Source organism: Xiphophorus hellerii, chromosome 9 (genome assembly GCF_003331165.1).
Source record: "Xiphophorus hellerii strain 12219 chromosome 9, Xiphophorus_hellerii-4.1, whole genome shotgun sequence".
NCBI lineage: Eukaryota > Metazoa > Chordata > Actinopteri > Cyprinodontiformes > Poeciliidae > Xiphophorus > Xiphophorus hellerii.
In genome coordinates, this window is record NC_045680.1 from 28,936,181 (window position 1) to 28,953,003 (window position 16,823).

The 16,823-nt window shown below is 39.6% G+C and overlaps 1 protein-coding gene across 4 annotated transcripts; it reads left to right on the forward strand.

The window, feature by feature from the left end:
• Positions 1 to 636: 636 nt before the first annotated feature.
• ctns (cystinosin, lysosomal cystine transporter) lies at positions 637 to 13,687 on the forward strand. Of its 4 annotated transcripts, none has more exons than XM_032572552.1 (12): positions 779 to 1,643; positions 2,478 to 2,672; positions 2,879 to 2,966; positions 6,621 to 6,699; positions 7,694 to 7,784; positions 8,166 to 8,269; positions 8,777 to 8,914; positions 9,744 to 9,843; positions 10,214 to 10,372; positions 10,449 to 10,619; positions 10,713 to 10,830; positions 13,212 to 13,687. In XM_032572552.1, the coding sequence occupies exons 2-12, from the start codon at positions 2,484 to 2,486 to the stop codon at positions 13,358 to 13,360; spliced, it is 1,386 nt and encodes a 461-aa protein (XP_032428443.1). In that variant the 5' UTR covers positions 779 to 1,643; positions 2,478 to 2,483; the 3' UTR covers positions 13,361 to 13,687. The 4 variants fall into 4 exon arrangements, with proteins under 4 accessions (XP_032428445.1, XP_032428446.1, XP_032428443.1 ...); XM_032572553.1 differs by having other exon boundaries at positions 784 to 1,643; positions 10,214 to 10,333; XM_032572554.1 differs by lacking the exons at positions 779 to 1,643; positions 2,478 to 2,672 and adding an exon at positions 637 to 749.
• The last annotated feature ends 3,136 nt before the right edge of the window (positions 13,688 to 16,823 follow it).

The following is a 16,823-nucleotide window of genomic DNA, read 5'->3' on the forward strand; positions in this document are numbered from 1 at the left end:
CAGGCATGCGTACTAACTGTATGTATGCTATTCTGACAGCGTATGATAATCTGATAGAACACAGATCTTGTGGGAAATTCTGTTCCCCCTGTGTCGGGAGCGCAGGAAGTCTAATGTTTAGATTGGATTTCTCAAGAAAATTGATTCAGCTAACACTGAAGTTTCAGCCAGATGATGTGCGTTATTGAAAGAATTTTGGACACGGTTTGAAAATGCAAAGACCCAGTCTTCAGCATTTGACGTTGAGAAACTGACTGACAACTCCCTGAAAATGGTGATTGTCAGGATGTTCAATGAGACTGTCAGTTCTGAAGACATCTGCATGTGGCTGGGTAGATACTGCACTGTGAAAGGCCAAGCTATGAAGGTGCTGAATGCGGAAGGCATCTGGAACTGCGCTTGGCGGGTCCCCATTAAACATTGGGAGGACCCCCAAGGCTTCCAGGGCCTGAACCATCTCCCATCCATGATGGTCCTAGGGGAGAAGAGAGGCTCTCCATAACATAGAGGATATTTATACATGAAGAAAATAATGACTTAATAATAGAATTTAATGTATGTGAGTTAATGTTGCTACACACTCATGTACAGTAGGTGGCGGTATTCACCTTGAAGTGGTTTGCGATCCGCCATAATAGAAAAGAAGAAGAAGAAGAAAAAGAGCAGTCAGCTGACGCATCAGTAAGTTGCTTGCCAACCGCCATAAAAAAAGAGCAGTCAGCTGATGTGGAGGTAACAGATAAGACAAGGTAAAGCTGCTGCTTTCCTCCTCTCTAATCTTATTCTGTGTCTTTGTTTTAAACAGCTCTGTCCTGTTTGTTCTCTCAGTTTAGATCCTTTTACAGATAGAAACAGTCTGAAAACTAAGCTGACAATCATATGAGCTGATGGTTGTTCATAGCTTTCGCAGGGATTTATGAATCATGCTTTAAACTGCTCTGATAACCGAAAAACACAAACGGAAGACTTGAAGCGAAACTGATGAACTTCCTCTTTAGAGAGAATGTTTTGTTGCTACAACGCAGCGAAGATCGCCTGCTGGACGTTTGAGGAAAGAACCCAGTAGATCTTTACATCTGCATGGCTGCTTCCGCAAGTGGACTGTTGGATATTTAAATTACCCATTAATTATGCCTCCACATATAGGAACCGTTTTTGCAGTTATACAAAAATCATTGATTTATTATAATTGTACTGTACCAGCAAACATTATCTCAATTAAATTCTATGAAACACGTTGCGGGGTCAGATCACGTGATCCAGTTAGATTACCACTTAATAATAATTGGATTATTATTATTTATTTTTTTTACTTAAAACGTACTTGTGAAATCCAACTCATATTAAAAATGTGTCAATATAAAGAAACTGACCTATTACAGACAATGTGGACTATGCAGTAGATCTGACTGACTAAGCCAGTGGTGCCCAAAGTTGGTCCTCCACATTTGATCATGTCCAAACTTAGATGTGTCAGTCAGACGTGATCAGAAGCAGCATAATCCTGATTCCCAATGATCCCTCAGCTGTATTGTGTTTGTTCACTAAATCCCCCTAAAATCAGTGAGGGAAACAATGAGGAAACATCCGTGTGCCATCTGGTTGGCAGATGGCACACGGGTCTAACATGGAGCAAGTTGAAGGTTTAGATCAGTGGTTCTTAACCTGGGTTCGATCGAACCCCAGGGGTTCGATGAGTCGGTCTCAGGGGTCCGGCGGAGCCTCTGCCGCGGAGGTAAAGACACACTTGTGTAAAGTCGTGATGACGCGTCCCGCTTGGCCATCACTGGCTGCAGAGGATCATGTTGCATTGCTCGGCCGATCAGGGCTGCGGGGAATTTAGTGCGCGCAGTATCAGCGGCTGTCGTAGTTGTACGTCGCGTGGTTTCTTTCTTTATATTTTAATCCATACTAAATATGTCGAACAAAAAAGAAGAAAATGAACAGACTTAGTTTGCTCTGAAGATGCACTTGCCAAGGTGAAGCCACGCCTCTCTGAACTGGTCTCCCAAAAACAACAGCAGAAGTCACACTGATTTGCAGGTATGTCATTTGTGCAATACTTTATTCTGGCCCCAAAAAAGTATTTTGTGGATTCAAAACGACAAAAAACTAATTTAATTTAAAATAAGAAAAAATTAAGAAAAATTTTTAATTCTGTGAAAAAATCAAAATTTATTTTTAATTAGTAAAATAGTAAAAAAATATTTTTGGGGGCTGAAATTCTTTTATGGGGCCGAAATATTTTTTGGGGGCCAGAATAAAGTCATACTGCAACTTGCTGTGAGTTCATGGTTTTGTTCTTTGAGCAAAGGTGACGTTCATGCACGGCTCATTTTGTGCACCAGCAAAAAAACATAGACCTATGTCTTGAATTTGGAAAAAAAAATTATTTTATTTATCACTAAAGAAGGGTTCGGTGAATGTGCATATGAAACTGATGGGTTCAGTACCTCAAAAAAGGTTAAGAACCACTGGTTTAGATGAAGCTGACTCAGAAAACGTCTGAGCACATATCAGATTCTGCAGTCATTTCCCAGAGTGCCTTGCTCTCAGAGTATGTGACAGTAACAGGAGGGGTATCTGTGAATCTGTTTCTTTCAGTCAAAAAGTTGATGGTTCAGTTGCTGCGTCCTCCGCTGCCACTCATCAATGAGCCCAAGTATCCTATGGTCAGTGTAGTGGTGTATAAATGTGTGTGTGGCTGTTGTGCAGAAGCCCGATAAACAATTAGTTCATTCCCCATTCTTCAGACATTTCTCCACTAGAGATAAGTAGTTCCACTTTGTGTGTATCTCACCTAAAAAGCCTTTGAAGTCCTTTCTTTCTCCACCATGTTTGCCTCCAGTCTCTGCTAACATGCTCTGTTTGCTTTAAGTTTCAGGTTGCGGTCTCCGTGGCAGCAATGGCCGTTCTACATCTGGTGAAGAAGTGGTTACTTGTTGAGTTGCTGATCAACATCTCTGGTGAGTCTTAGCTGCTTTTTGTGTCTGCCATCACCTTGGTGGTGATGCTTAGATGTCTGATACTGAGAGCACACTATGACATCATCTGTCATTTTTGACCAAATATTCACCAGAAGAATATTTGGGCTTTAACCAGCAGCTTGAAGTCATTCAGTAAGACAGGCTCACTGACTTTGACCAACAAAATGAAATCCACTTGATTGTTTAATTTTTTTGAGCTTTTCTTGTAGATAAATTCTTTTTCTTTAAAGTAGAAACAGAAGAAACACAATTAGGCAGGAAAAACTACATCTCAATAGAAATAGAAAGATTGAGGAGTGTCTCATATTGCTTTAGGCCAGGGGTCGGCAACCTTTTCTATTCAAAGAGCCATTTGGGACCGCCTCCCAATGAAAAGAAAGCACTTGGAGCCACAACCCATTTTGACGTCATATATATAAATCCTATATGCTACGTACAAAAATCGATACTATGTTGCGTTTATGAAATCAACGAACTGCTGCAGAGAACACAAAATTTTATTTCTGCATGTAACAAAACGCATTTTACACTTTGTTGATGCTCAATTTCAAACAAAATACCCTCTGTCTATTTGGGTCTTTGTATTTAAGAAATAAAAATCGAAACTTACCCAACCCGCACTGAAGGAAAAATAGAAACAGAATGCAGTCACCTGTCCTCCTCTTATTCAGGAGATAAAAATCAAAACTTATCCAAATATTATCCACCGGCACTGAACGAACCAAGCAAACCAAAAAATGCGCAGTCTGCTTCTGTGTCCCATCGCGTGTGTGCGGTCACCTGTCCTCCTGAATTAAAAAAAAAGACTATTTCACTTAACAATATATAGTTATGTATTTATATTTGTAGATAATCTCCATCTGTAAATGGCTTACCATGCTTGATTATTTCCTGAGTAGCCACGAAACTGGCACATATAGTGGAATTTGCGTCTTAATCCACTTCTTGAAGTGATTCCTGCTTGCTTCTATGGAGCCCTCTAGCCTATCTTTTTGTGAAATATCTGAAGTTTTATATCTTTCTTTAGGATAGAAAGGCACCACAAACCTACGATATAAACAGAAACCTTCCGTAAGTAGGAAAGAAATAAAAATGCATTATAATTTGGACTATTTCTGAGTTATTATCGCGGGAAATAAATCATCTGACAGTTTTGATTGTGTCTCTGTTGTGTTTGTAGTCTGAATGGTTTAAAGAGCTGCTTTCAGTGCCGCTCCATCTTAGCCTTAACAGACATAAAAATACAGTAAAAAATAAATTGATTTTCAATCAGTGTTTTGCACCAAACAGTTTTTACTATTAACAAGTTTTTATTATTAAAAACACGACAAACTAATGATGGTAAAGGACCGCACTGGGTTAACTCGGGGAATCTCATCTGTCCTTGTATCAATCAACTCCAAACCTCGCAAAACACAATTCTGTCTTTGTTCTGTCACAATTATCGATTTATTCCATTTTGATGATCATGCTCCAAACTTTGCAAGGACTGACCGCCCCGCTCACCGCTTCCTAATACACACAAAGCCAGTATCCTTCCCATTCATACCTGGTGACGTCACTCCCACGTCGACACACCTAAGTGTCAAAGCCGCTGCTCCTGTCATATCAATAATTACTTATTTTATTCATATGGCTCTTACAGAGCCTCAGTGAAAACTTGTTTATTATTATTGCATACTGTACTGCATAACATAACAGTACAGTATTGCGAGGGAACGCAAAAGTTTTGCGAGGGAACGCAAAAGAAAAAAAATTCCCCATGTCCCCTAGGGGGCTCCGTATCCGTACGCTTCAGCCTTTCGCATCAGCTCCGAAACAGCCTTTTTTCTCTCCTCTCCCTCGGGATATTTTTTAGCAAAGACAGAGTGTTTGCTCTTGAAATGTCTTTCAACATTTGACTTCTTGTTGTTTGCCAGTCTTTCGCCACATATTAAGCAGACTGGTGAACCAGTTTCATCAGCGGTGAAAGCAAAATGATCTGTCCACGTAGCATTAAATGTTCTGCCATCTTCAGAATGTTTCCTTTTCTTGGATTTATTCATGATGTATCTTCCAGGCAAGGATCAAAAAGTCAATAAATCAGTGCGCTAAAAAAACGCGGTCTGCCAGACATGTGGGGTTCGCCAGGAATGCCTGTCGCACATCGGCGGACATGACGTATATTTTGGGTGCTAAAAATGTTCAAAACTTTTATTTTAATGTTACAAGTTTACCATAATCTTCAGATTTAGAAATTTATTTTAAAATGATTTTAATTTATAATTTTTTAATGATTTAATTTTAATAAAATATTCTATTTCCCAAAGTCACTGGGAGCCACAACAGAAGGATGAAAGAGCCACACGTGGCTCCGCAGCCATTGGTTGCCGACCCCTGCTTTAGGATAACTTTGGGCTGTTTTCCTACCAGACCCAGCCAAAGCTCTATTTAACAGTCTAAATGCAGGTGGTTTCCCTGGTTACCACCAATAACAGATGGAGAGAGTCTGGTGCAAGAGGCAGAATATACTACCACCAATTGGAAATCTTATGGTTTTTCTTTTCTGTTTTTTACACAATTTTTCTCAAATATCAACAACCTAAAGAATAAAAATGTCTATCCTCTTTGATGCAAAGGTTTTATGGTTTTAGAAATATTTAATAAAAATTATAAGTTCTAATTTTTTTAAAATGCAAGGTGAGCTTTTCATCTCTGAAGGAGTTTTATTTAGATGGACTGGGGGTAAAATGGCTCTTCTGGTTGTTAAGGTCTGAGGAAAGTCGCAGGTTTTGCAGCTTTCAGTCCTCGTGGACAAACATGTAGCGACAGTAGGCAGTCACTTACATTGGGTTGATGACGACAGCAATCCCTCATACTGAGCATGCATGCAGTGACAGCAGAGAGGAAACTCCCCTTTAACAGAAAGAAACCTCCAGCAGAACCAGAACCAGAACCAGAACATGGCTGAGTGTGAGCAGCCATCTTCCACGACTGACTGGAGCTTTGAGAAGACAGAGGAGAGACACAAACAAACAGAAGAACTGATCCAGTTGTACTATGTTAGAGAAAAGTAAAAAGTTAACGGCAGTGGTGTCTCCTTTAGTTTTCATGTCTAGATGAAACATGTCCTCCCAGATGAAATCTGTATTCACGGCACTGTGAAGCAGAAATCATGCTTGGACACAAGAATTTAGAATAGACCTTCATAAGCTTGGTACTATTCCGAAGTTTGGAGGACATTATGTCTGTGAAATGAAGTAACAAAGATGAAGTAACATTTATAAAATATCTCATGATAAAAACATGTAACATTTTTCTCAATGAAGAAATCCATCCATGTCTTCAGTTGTGACATTGATGTGCCTTGGCAAAGAGACAGAGTTACTACAGTTCAGGTTGATGTGGAACAGCAATGAAAACAATGAAAGATCATGTTCTATTGGGCAGCCATTTCCTCACTGGCACTGCAGACTGGAAATTTTCCCAAATATACCAGGAGAGATTTCCTGCTAGTTAAATTAACATGTGGCATTGATTCCTTGCTGACATTGTCAACCTGGTAAGAATTTAGAACATAACAGAAAATTCTCCAGATTGTGGGGAACATGTTCTGTGTTTCATCTGTTGTTCCTGGACATTTTTCTCCTCTAGAGTCCGCTGTGTGTCTGAACGCACCAGATGCTGTTATAATTGAGCGAAGCTCTTCAGCTGTTGTCACCATTTCTTCCAGGTAATCACAGACACACTGAGGTGAACAAAGCACTGATTCAACAGCACCTGTCTGAAGATCATAGCTGTGTGATGATTTAATTCATTAAAGAGAAAAAGCTTTCAGAGCCCATGGGACCAGCCTCTAATCGACTGTTCATGTTTCTCTGGAGACGGTTGTTGAGACAAAAGTTTGTACAGAACTTTTGTTTGTATAGTTACTTCTTCCCGCTGGGAACAAAGTAATTGTCCTTCCCCTTGATAAATCATGAATGAACTTTTAGAAAGATGAGTTCAGTTTTACGAGCCTGATTATTACCTGATCTGTAGATGTAGTAAATCATTTCAGTAAAACCTTTGGCTACTGACAGATTTATAATAGAAAACAACGCTACACATAATCTAAAGGGCAGTAGAGTCTGGGAAGGCTCTCTACTGCCTTCCTCAGCGAGGCCGCTTCACCAAAGTTATTCCAAGAGCTGATCCACGATTTTACTAGGAGAGAAAGATCTAGAATGTATTGATGGTGGAGAAACAACTTGCCGTCCCACGAAAACAGTTTGTCCGCCATCATCGGTGGCCATGCTAACTAGCCTTAGCATTCATGGCTGACTCTGTTGCGGTAAACCAGCTGTAAAGTAGCACAGGGAAAAAAGGAGGGTGTGAGCAGCGCTAAGGCCCTCCTCCTGCCTCTGATTGGTTGTTTCTGACACAGCGGTGTTTCTGTTCAGATGATAGCAGGTCCACAGAGGAAGGCAGGCAGAGAAGCTTGTTTTCTTTCTCAGATGATCTGTCATATATTATACAGTACTGTCATGACATGGTGACTGTTTTAACAAATATGTAAGAAACATTTTTTAACTACAAGTTACCATAAATAATGCAGCTTTAAATGGAACAAAAAGGCAAAACCAGCATTAATCTGGGGAGGGGGCGCATACGTTTTCACTTCTCTGCATTTCTGCATCATATAACTGAAAGTGTGACTGTTTAATTCATGTTGTATATTTCCTCAGTTCTGCTGTCAATCAGTCTACAGTGATTCACCTGAATGTAACCTTCAGCTCCCAGGAGAACTACTCATTAATAATCACTCTGCCTGACCAGGTGACATTCAAAAGCAAACATGATACAAGGTTATGTTGAATGGAACTAATCAGGAGTTTAGAGGAGAAACTGCATCCATGTGATATTCCTAAGTTCAGCTGGAGGTTTTCTTATTTTGATTTAAACTGTGAACTTTAAGATCAACAAACAAAAAGAAAGATGACAGTGACTTGTTTTGTGAATTCTAATTTCAAGGATTTTCTTCATAAAGATTACGTTATGTTGGCTTGCTAGTTTATTAGAAAATTCTTCAAAAACAGAATCTTTCCATTTATTTATTTACTACAAATCCTGTCTATGTCTGTCTGTCTGACAGCAGGCTGAATATGAAGTTTGGAGCTTTTTGTCCAACAATTCTCACTATTTCTCATATTCATTCAGGTGTTGCTTCCAGAGAAAGCTACCTCAGCCAATTTCACTGTGATAGCACATGATGTTGGTCAGGTGACTGCACACCTGTTCAGCAACAACACACACCTGGACAGGTGGGTACAGAACCAACATGCTGTAATGTTTAGGAGATGATGACCTTGACCCTGACCCTGCTCAGTAATGACTCCTCCTCGCCTTGCTTAGTATCACACAGTGACGTTCCAATCCTAAATCCCACGCTGAATTGAAGGAATGTGGGTTAAGTTTACTATCTGGGTTTGACCACTTTAGGGAAGTGTCTGAGTGTGTGTTAGTGGGTTAGGGTTCAAATGGAGTGTTGAAGGGAGGATGTTTGTTTTTAACCTTGTATTTTCTAATACACTGAATGTTTCTGTGAACAGAAGTTCCTCGTCAAGCTCACCACTTATTTGCTCTGAGGAGGATGTCAGCTAGCTAGACCTGCAGAGACTCAGACATTACAGACTGATCATTTAGTTTCCATTTGATAAGTAATTATATGCTGTGCTTATATGTGTTTCCCTTTCATTATGATTGCATTAAAAAGAATAAAGCAGGGTGTTGTTTTGGACTGTAATCTGTCTTTGTTTCCTTCTGTCCAGTTTGTCGTCCAGGATCCGTTTCATAGTGATCCACAGCAGTGTGCTGTCAGTGGTGGCTCAGGTGATTGGATGGATTTACTTTGTGACTTGGTCAGTGTCTTTCTATCCACAAGCCTGGGAAAACTGGAGGAGGAAAAGGTAGTTCTTGTGTCTTGTGCCTTGTTCAGCTTTGGGTGGTTTCCTCCTCTGTATTACATTAAAAGTCCATGTTTTAAACGTTTCTATTGTTTGGACAGGGTTTGTTATCCTATGAGATTATTATTATAGCTATTATTTCTACAGTAGTATTATTAGTATTGATATTTTATGTGAAAACACTGTTAGGTCATGAGTTCTTTTTATCTCAACCCAACAATTATATGTTATATGTTAGTAATGTGACTCCCATGATGCAGCACCCAACCTTTTGCTGACGACAGCTTATAAATTCCTTCAGAACAATGGACTGTTTTGAACAATGCCAAATTAAAAAGATATTATTTAAATCAGTTGCTCTGAACATTGTACAGGCTTTATCCTGACAGCCAAATGAAACCAATCATCTAATACAAAAGATTAGAGGATTTGAAAAAGGGTTAATGTCTCTGATTCATCATCACAAATATTTCCCTTTATGTGAAAGAAATCTACAGAATATCTGGGTTGCCTTTTCTGAGATCTTTATCATAATATTCTCATTTTAGAGCTGAAATTTGTTCAAGAGCAGGTAAGATTACAAAGCTGCTGTCAAGCAGATCTGAGTTCAGTCTAGAATGAAAAGGTTTCTGAGGCTGCAGCTGGACTATTTCTGTTTTAAATCATAACAAAACTGTCCTGGAAAAAGAGGTCAAATAATTTTCTAATACTCACAATAAGGTCATAAGGTCGAGATGCATTTTTTACATGGTCCAATCAGGTCTCATTTCTGAAGTCATCTTGTGACGTCTCCAAAGGGAAATGGATTCAGTTGCTTTCTGTTTCTCTTCAGTGTTGTAGGTCTGAACTTCGACTTCCTGGCTCTCAATCTAACGGGCTTCATTGCTTACAGTGTCTTCAACATCGGCCTCTTCTGGGTACCCTACATAAAGGTAACTTTATTTCCAAGATTGCTTCATTGTTCATGTGATTCTGACTAGAACAGCTGGTGCAGGAGGGAGAGGTGGAAATAACACATACAGCTGCATTAAGGCCTGTCTGGGGGGCCTTCTGTGAACAACCTGACCATTAATTCTCCCTCCCTGGTTCCCGTTAAGCCCTCTACTTCTTTGGGTTGTTCCACAGAAACTTTCTGGGTCTTTTATTATTATTATTGTTGTTAACAGATGCTGCACAGAGGACATATGTATCATTACTGAGGCCTTTCAGGTCACCTCACTCATAGCCAGCAGAAAGCCAGACATCTGGACAGAACGGGAAAGCATGTCAGTGCTTAATGCTCAGCTGTGTGTTTCTCTGTAGGAGGAGTTCCTTCAGAAGAATCCCAATGGGATAAATCCTGTTAATGCTAATGACGTCTTCTTCAGTCTACATGCTCTGCTGTTCTGTGTGATCTACGTCAGCCAGGCTGCTCTCTATGAGGTACACCACTACAGAGTGGGACGTTCTGTCCAGCCGATGGTAAAACAGACGTTAAGGACAAATTTCTGAGACACCGTGTCCTCCTTAAGACTTTACAGTGTTCTGTCATTTACAGAGGGGGGGTCAGAGGGTGTCATGGACTGCCAGGATTCTGTTGCTGATTGGTTGGACCTTTGCTTTGATCAGCCTATTTGTTGCTGTGGCCCACAAAATTACCTGGTTGGAGTACCTCTACTACTTCTCCTATATTAAACTAGCAGTCACTCTGATCAAATATGTGCCACAGGTAAGCTAACAGAGCATATAGTCAAAGTGTTCTGTAGTTTGCCTTATTATCAAGTTATTTGTAAATTGATATTCTATTTCCGCCTGCCTCCAGGCCTATATGAACTACAGGAGACAAAGCACTGAGGGCTGGAGCATCGGCAACGTCCTGCTGGACTTCACTGGTGGAGTCTTCAGTATCCTACAGATGATCATTCAGTCTTACAATAATGGTAGATCTGCTTCTATTGTTGGATTCCCTCTTATAATTATTCTTCTATGAGTGGTTATGAATATCAGGTGAAATGTTCACCTGTTCAGCCTGTGTACCTTCATGGCTTTGAAAAGAATCTGATAGATTCTAAACACATGAATTAGAATGAGCCTGAATGAAGTATGAAGAGTGGAGAAAAGAATGGATACTCAAACAGTGACTAGAGAAGTAAATGAACCTGCCAGGTAGCATGTTGAGGAGAAAGGTGAGACTGTAGGTTTGACCCACATATGAGCCAAGATGGCTGCTAACTGGGTTCTGCTGCTTCGTTCTTTCCTAATCCCAGTGATCACTAATAATCACATTCACCCATCACACACTCATACATACACTTATCAATATGCAGTCATAGAGCATCAATATTATGGCCGGGCAATTAATCAATAACAATATGTGTGAATAATTTCCCTGCGGCATTCAATAGAGGAGTCTTGAATCTTGATATACTGTATATTGGAATAGACACTTTATCAATATCAATAGGAAATTTGTCTGATAGAACATTCAATAATTTCACTGAACTCTGATCCAGAACTGCACAGCATTCTGGAGAATGTAGGAAAAGCTTTAGCTCCTCTCACAGCTAGCCAGACAAGGTGGGTAGCATCAACTAACTCATTTTCTTTGGATACCTAGCAACCTGTTGAGTAACTTGTGCAGAAGTTTCAGGTTTCACCATCGTGCCTCATAACTCCTTAAAAATAAAATAAAAACAGCAGTGTGGAGAAAACAGCAGGATTTGGAGTTTCCTCCAGTTTCCAGCTGAAGGAAACAGAATAAAACAGGTGTACTAGCTAGTGTAATATTGCACTAGTTCAGCTTTGAGTTATGACGTGCTGAGCGGTTAACGTTGTACCTGTTGATCATGTGTAAAGTCAATCCCAGATCATCTTGTATGGAGGAATTAAAGGTGGCTAACTTAAGGAACATATGAATAGGAAATGACACACAGGACTCTGATTCTTCATTTGCTCATGGATCAAACGAGAGAGATTTTTAATGCACATCAGCGGAACCAGAACATTACATTTACATTGTTACAGAAATCCAAAATCTCTCCCCTTCTATTTCTAACATCAGTTTTTTTATACAGTTCCAACTCTACTGGTGTGTGTTGGGAAGCTTTGACCAATGGCGTTACTGGACTTCATTTGCGTAGCAATTCTGGCTCCGTTTTACACTGGATGTGTATTTGGAAGTACTGAGAATTAGGAGTTGACCTCCTGGAATTAAATCTGCTCCATCAGAAGAACTATTAGTCAAGTTGTTTGTTCCTTATCTGTCCAAACAGAGATCCTTTCCCAAGTCTTGGGCTCCGGCCCGGTTCCTTCGCAGGCGAGCAGGGGAAAAAACGGGTCCCAGAACTTTCTTGCACAACAGAATAAAACTAACATCTTTCCTCTCTTAGTGTTTGTTAATCCACATCTCTCCAAATCTGAATTCCTTCCTGACTTCCAGGTCAGATTAACCCAGTCGATTTGACACAGTACATTTCTTTTAGGTTAAAACATATCTTAGTGCGAACCAGCTAAACAACATAACTTTTAATTATTAATATCTTTCCTCTACACTTGTAGTCCAAATTTGTTCCAGTTAGGTGAACCATTTATGAACAAAATCCATTTATTCCATGATACACGGCAACAGTGTTAACAATGACTCCGCCACAACAGTCAAAAACTTGTATGCCCTTCCGGGTTCAACTCCTGTCAACTACCTGTCACCTCTTGGTTCATATACTGGAGCCGACAGCCCCATCTAGTGACCAAAAACTCCAAAATACACATATTTGACCCCGGTAACGGGGAAGGTCATGCCACCAGTTTAACAATATTTCAGATATTTAAAACAAAAACTAATAATGATTGATATTGACTGATATGAAAGCCTTCTATTGTAATATGTTTTTCAGCCATATTGTCCAACCCTAATCAATATGTTGCAAGGGGAAAATGAAATCGAACTGGCAAGCAGCAGATTTATCCAATTTGTTCTCTTGCACTGGGAAGACTGAAAAATTCTGATTGCTCATAACCTGGGAAAAGTGAAGATAATGTACTTTGAAAGGATAAATGGAAGCAGAAGGCAGCAGGCTGTGCAGCACCTCAGAGGAATCTGACTGGTGATTGGTCTCAGTATAACTGAGGACTAACAGGATAGTTGAACCTTCTCATAAACTAGCTTTATAATGAGAAACACTTCATTCTACCAGCTCACTGAACTCTATTTTACAGTTGTTCTGCGCTAGCAGAGTGCTATGCACCGCCTTTTTGTAAATGTTTGTAATTTCATCTGGAGCAGCACATTGTCATGCTTTCTGTCATGTTTACCTCTCCTCAGATGAGTGGAAGCTGGTGTTTGGTGATCCCACCAAGTTCGGTCTGGGTCTGTTCTCTGTGGCGTTTGACATCATCTTCATGACTCAGCACTATTGTCTCTACAGACAGCCAGCACAGTATCAAACCATTCCAGGGCAGCAGGACGACTGATCCGAACACTTCGCTACAACCAAAGGGAAGCCACAAAGAAAGGGATTCAATCTAAGCTAAATGTTAGTTCTGTTGTTGCCTTCAGGCTTCCAGCAGGAAGTTCAGTTTATCTTGTCTCAGATTTGGCTCATTAGAGATCCATGGAACCTCTTCTGAACAGCCTCAGGGAACTCTCTTCTTTCATATGTACACCTGCATAATCTATATGCATAGTTCTTTTTATTTAACACTCCGCCTCAGTCTGTAATTTGGATATGTAATTAATAGTATGCTTCGACTGTTTTCTATTTTCTCATGCTTTTTCATTAAACAAAGTGGGAAAAGGTGTGTACTTACTGCTTTTCACAGTAGAAACCACAAGTCCATGGGAAACATGGAAAAGCTTTTTCAACAGTTGAAACAATATAAATAACTGAAGATCCATCAAAAGTCTGTTGTTTGCCATGTGACAGAAACTTGAGCACTTTAATATCAAATAAGTTAGCGACAAATATCCCACATCCAGGGTCGGATGAAGAGGAATTCCCACTCAATGTTTCTAATGCTGTTGAGAACAATGAAATAATCAGTATTGTTAAAAAAACATCTACAAACTGTAATGTAATATACACTGAACAAAAATATAAACGCCCCATGTCAAATATAAGAGTTTTATGAACATTTGGGTTATGTAATATATAGAGAAACTCAGTAATTACTGATCTTCATATCAGCATTGATAACATTGTGGTTCGGCCATTTGTAGCGGATTGACAGTGCTTTGAACATGATAGGGGTCATGTTGAGGACTTTGATTTCGACCAAGTTGGCTTCCCGTATGCGGCTATGGACAGTCTGAGGTGTGATGCATCTGTTGTGCAGACCAATAGTCACATCAGCTGTGTGTGTCACTATCCATAGCCGATCCCACAGATGGACGAGCCGGATGTGGCCATCTTGTGCTGGGGTGGTCACACATGGCCGACAAAGATGAGGTTGATTTGTAGCAGTGCCAGTCTGTTGGGACATTGAGCCGTGCAGCTACTGCTCTGGTGGACGTCCCTGCATCCAACATGCCAAAGGCACGCTCCCACATAACTGGCGACATCTGAGGAATTATGACTTGTGGCAAAATTTGACATTTTTGGGTGGCCTTTTATTGTCCCCAGTCCAAGGATTGTCCAGTTGTTGCTCATTTTGTCTGATCACCCAGTGGACCGAGTAAAAAAACAACTCACTGAGTAATGCTCACTGACAGCATGTTGGGTTAAAAATTATACACAAGTCAAGAGAAATATTACTTTTGTATAATAAATGTCAGCAAATGCTCATTTACAGTTGTTGACTCCACATGGCAACGATATTTGACATGGGGCGTTTATATTTTTGTTCAGGTGGTTAAAAAAAGTTATAGAAGCCACCAGCATATATTTGCTATTTGAACTTGGCGCATTTCTCAGTCTGATTAAAATGACCAAAGTCATCCCAGTACACAAAACTGACAGCAAGCACAGCTCTGCAAACAATAGACCTGCCTCACTATCCTTTAATAACTGAATGGAGACCTTTCTGGAAAAACAACCAGTGGAGTGTTCATGTATGTATGCTTTATACATGAGCATACAGATGCACAAAAAATTTTCATATCTTTAACACAGTAATCATATAAAAGGCAAGTAAGAGATGACAACCAAAAAATATTCTATATTTATTTAAGAACCACAAAGGAGGTAACTACCAAAGAGGGTAATATAAAAAACCTTAACAATTCAAACAATCTTGAAAGGTTTCTGTGTATCCATTTAGCCTATGATGTACTCTAACACTTAGAATACTCTGATATTTGGACTTTTTGAGGTTATACACAAATATAGTTTAATGTATAGAAATGTGTTGATGTGTTAGAAGCATATAATGGATATGGCCACTAGTGCCTAATTGAAGGAGGGTGGAAAGACAAACCAACTTATTTGTAGATGGATAAATATATATCTTTTTATGCTAGCATGTGTGTGCAGATGTCTGTGTACTGTATGTGTAAATGTATGTATATATGTGTAGACATGTATGTGGATTTACATGTGTTTTCTTAAACCTTTATTTTACCAGGATAAAAATCCATTGAGATTAAAAACTTTTTTTCAAGGAAGCCAACAAAGTATGTGGGCCTATAGCTATATGGAATAGGTCATATGTATCAATATGTGTAATTATTTCAGCTGAACAATGGGCCTAGGGATAAGCTGCTCACTCCATTTTGAACATGCCAGCTATCTTCTTTGGTTGCAGTGAATAGTTACTGTGCCTCCTTATATGATATTGTGAAATGTATGTTATTTTGTAATAACTGGGAAGCAAGGTACCGGTACAGTTTTGAAATAAATTTTAACAAAATCACAATGATCATCCTTAAATATTCTGTTAAGCAAACACATCAAAGTTGAAGGAAAACTTAGGAATCCAAATATAATGGATGGATGATTTCACCTCACTTCTGTTGAGGTGAAATCTGTAGTTTCTGCTGATTTGTCAGCAGAAACATGAGAATCTGTTTTACCCAAGCTCAGAGGTGCTCTGCTGGATTGAGCTCTGGTGACTGCAGAGGTCATTAGAGCAGAATGAACTCCATGTTGGAGATGAGCTGAACTTTGTGACATGGAAGCAGCGTGTCCATCTTCTGATGGGATGGAAACGGCCAGCAATTTTACTCAAATAGTTTGTGTGTTGTAGAAACAATGCTCAGTTGACACAGAAGCAAAAAGTGTGCCAAGAATGTTTTTCTCCTCACCATGATGTCATCAGCAGCCCAGGAAACTGATAGAACACAGGATGGATCTATGCCGTAAAGTTCTGATCATGATTCATGGACCAGGCAACGTTTCTCTAAGCTTTTCGTCCAGTTTTGGTGAGTCTTTGTGAAGCGTAGTCCCATCTCCTGCTCTGAGTGGAATGACCCAGGGTGGCGTCTTCTGCTGCTGTTGTGCTCATTCAGAACTTCCTATTACCTTCACCTTGTTTAGACACCAAAATGCATTGAGTTGCTGTCAAAAAATTGGCTGATTCATGATCTGCTGTGACAGTCAGCCGAACATCTATACTTAAAACTTCTGGTGAGTGTATAAATATTTTTGATATGCACAAACTTCTCAATATGAAGAATAGCTTTTTTTAAATTCATTTTTATTGAAAAAAAAAAAAAACAAGTGTCAGAAAAATTATTTAAACTCCTCAGTGGAAAAATCTTTGCTTTGACAATAATCAAACCCTTCTTCTAGCTGCTGAGCAGCCTTTGGCATGTTTCCACTGGTGTCTTGATGTTTGGTGCTGAGCTCCAAGTCTTTAGAGATGGAAGAACTCTGTGTCACCACCCTAATCTTTAGCTCACACATATTCTCTCTCTGATTAGTCACAGCTCCGGCTTGAAAACTTTGAAATGTCATCAATATCTACTTCTAGTCAGAAGAAACATGTTAAAAAAACTGAC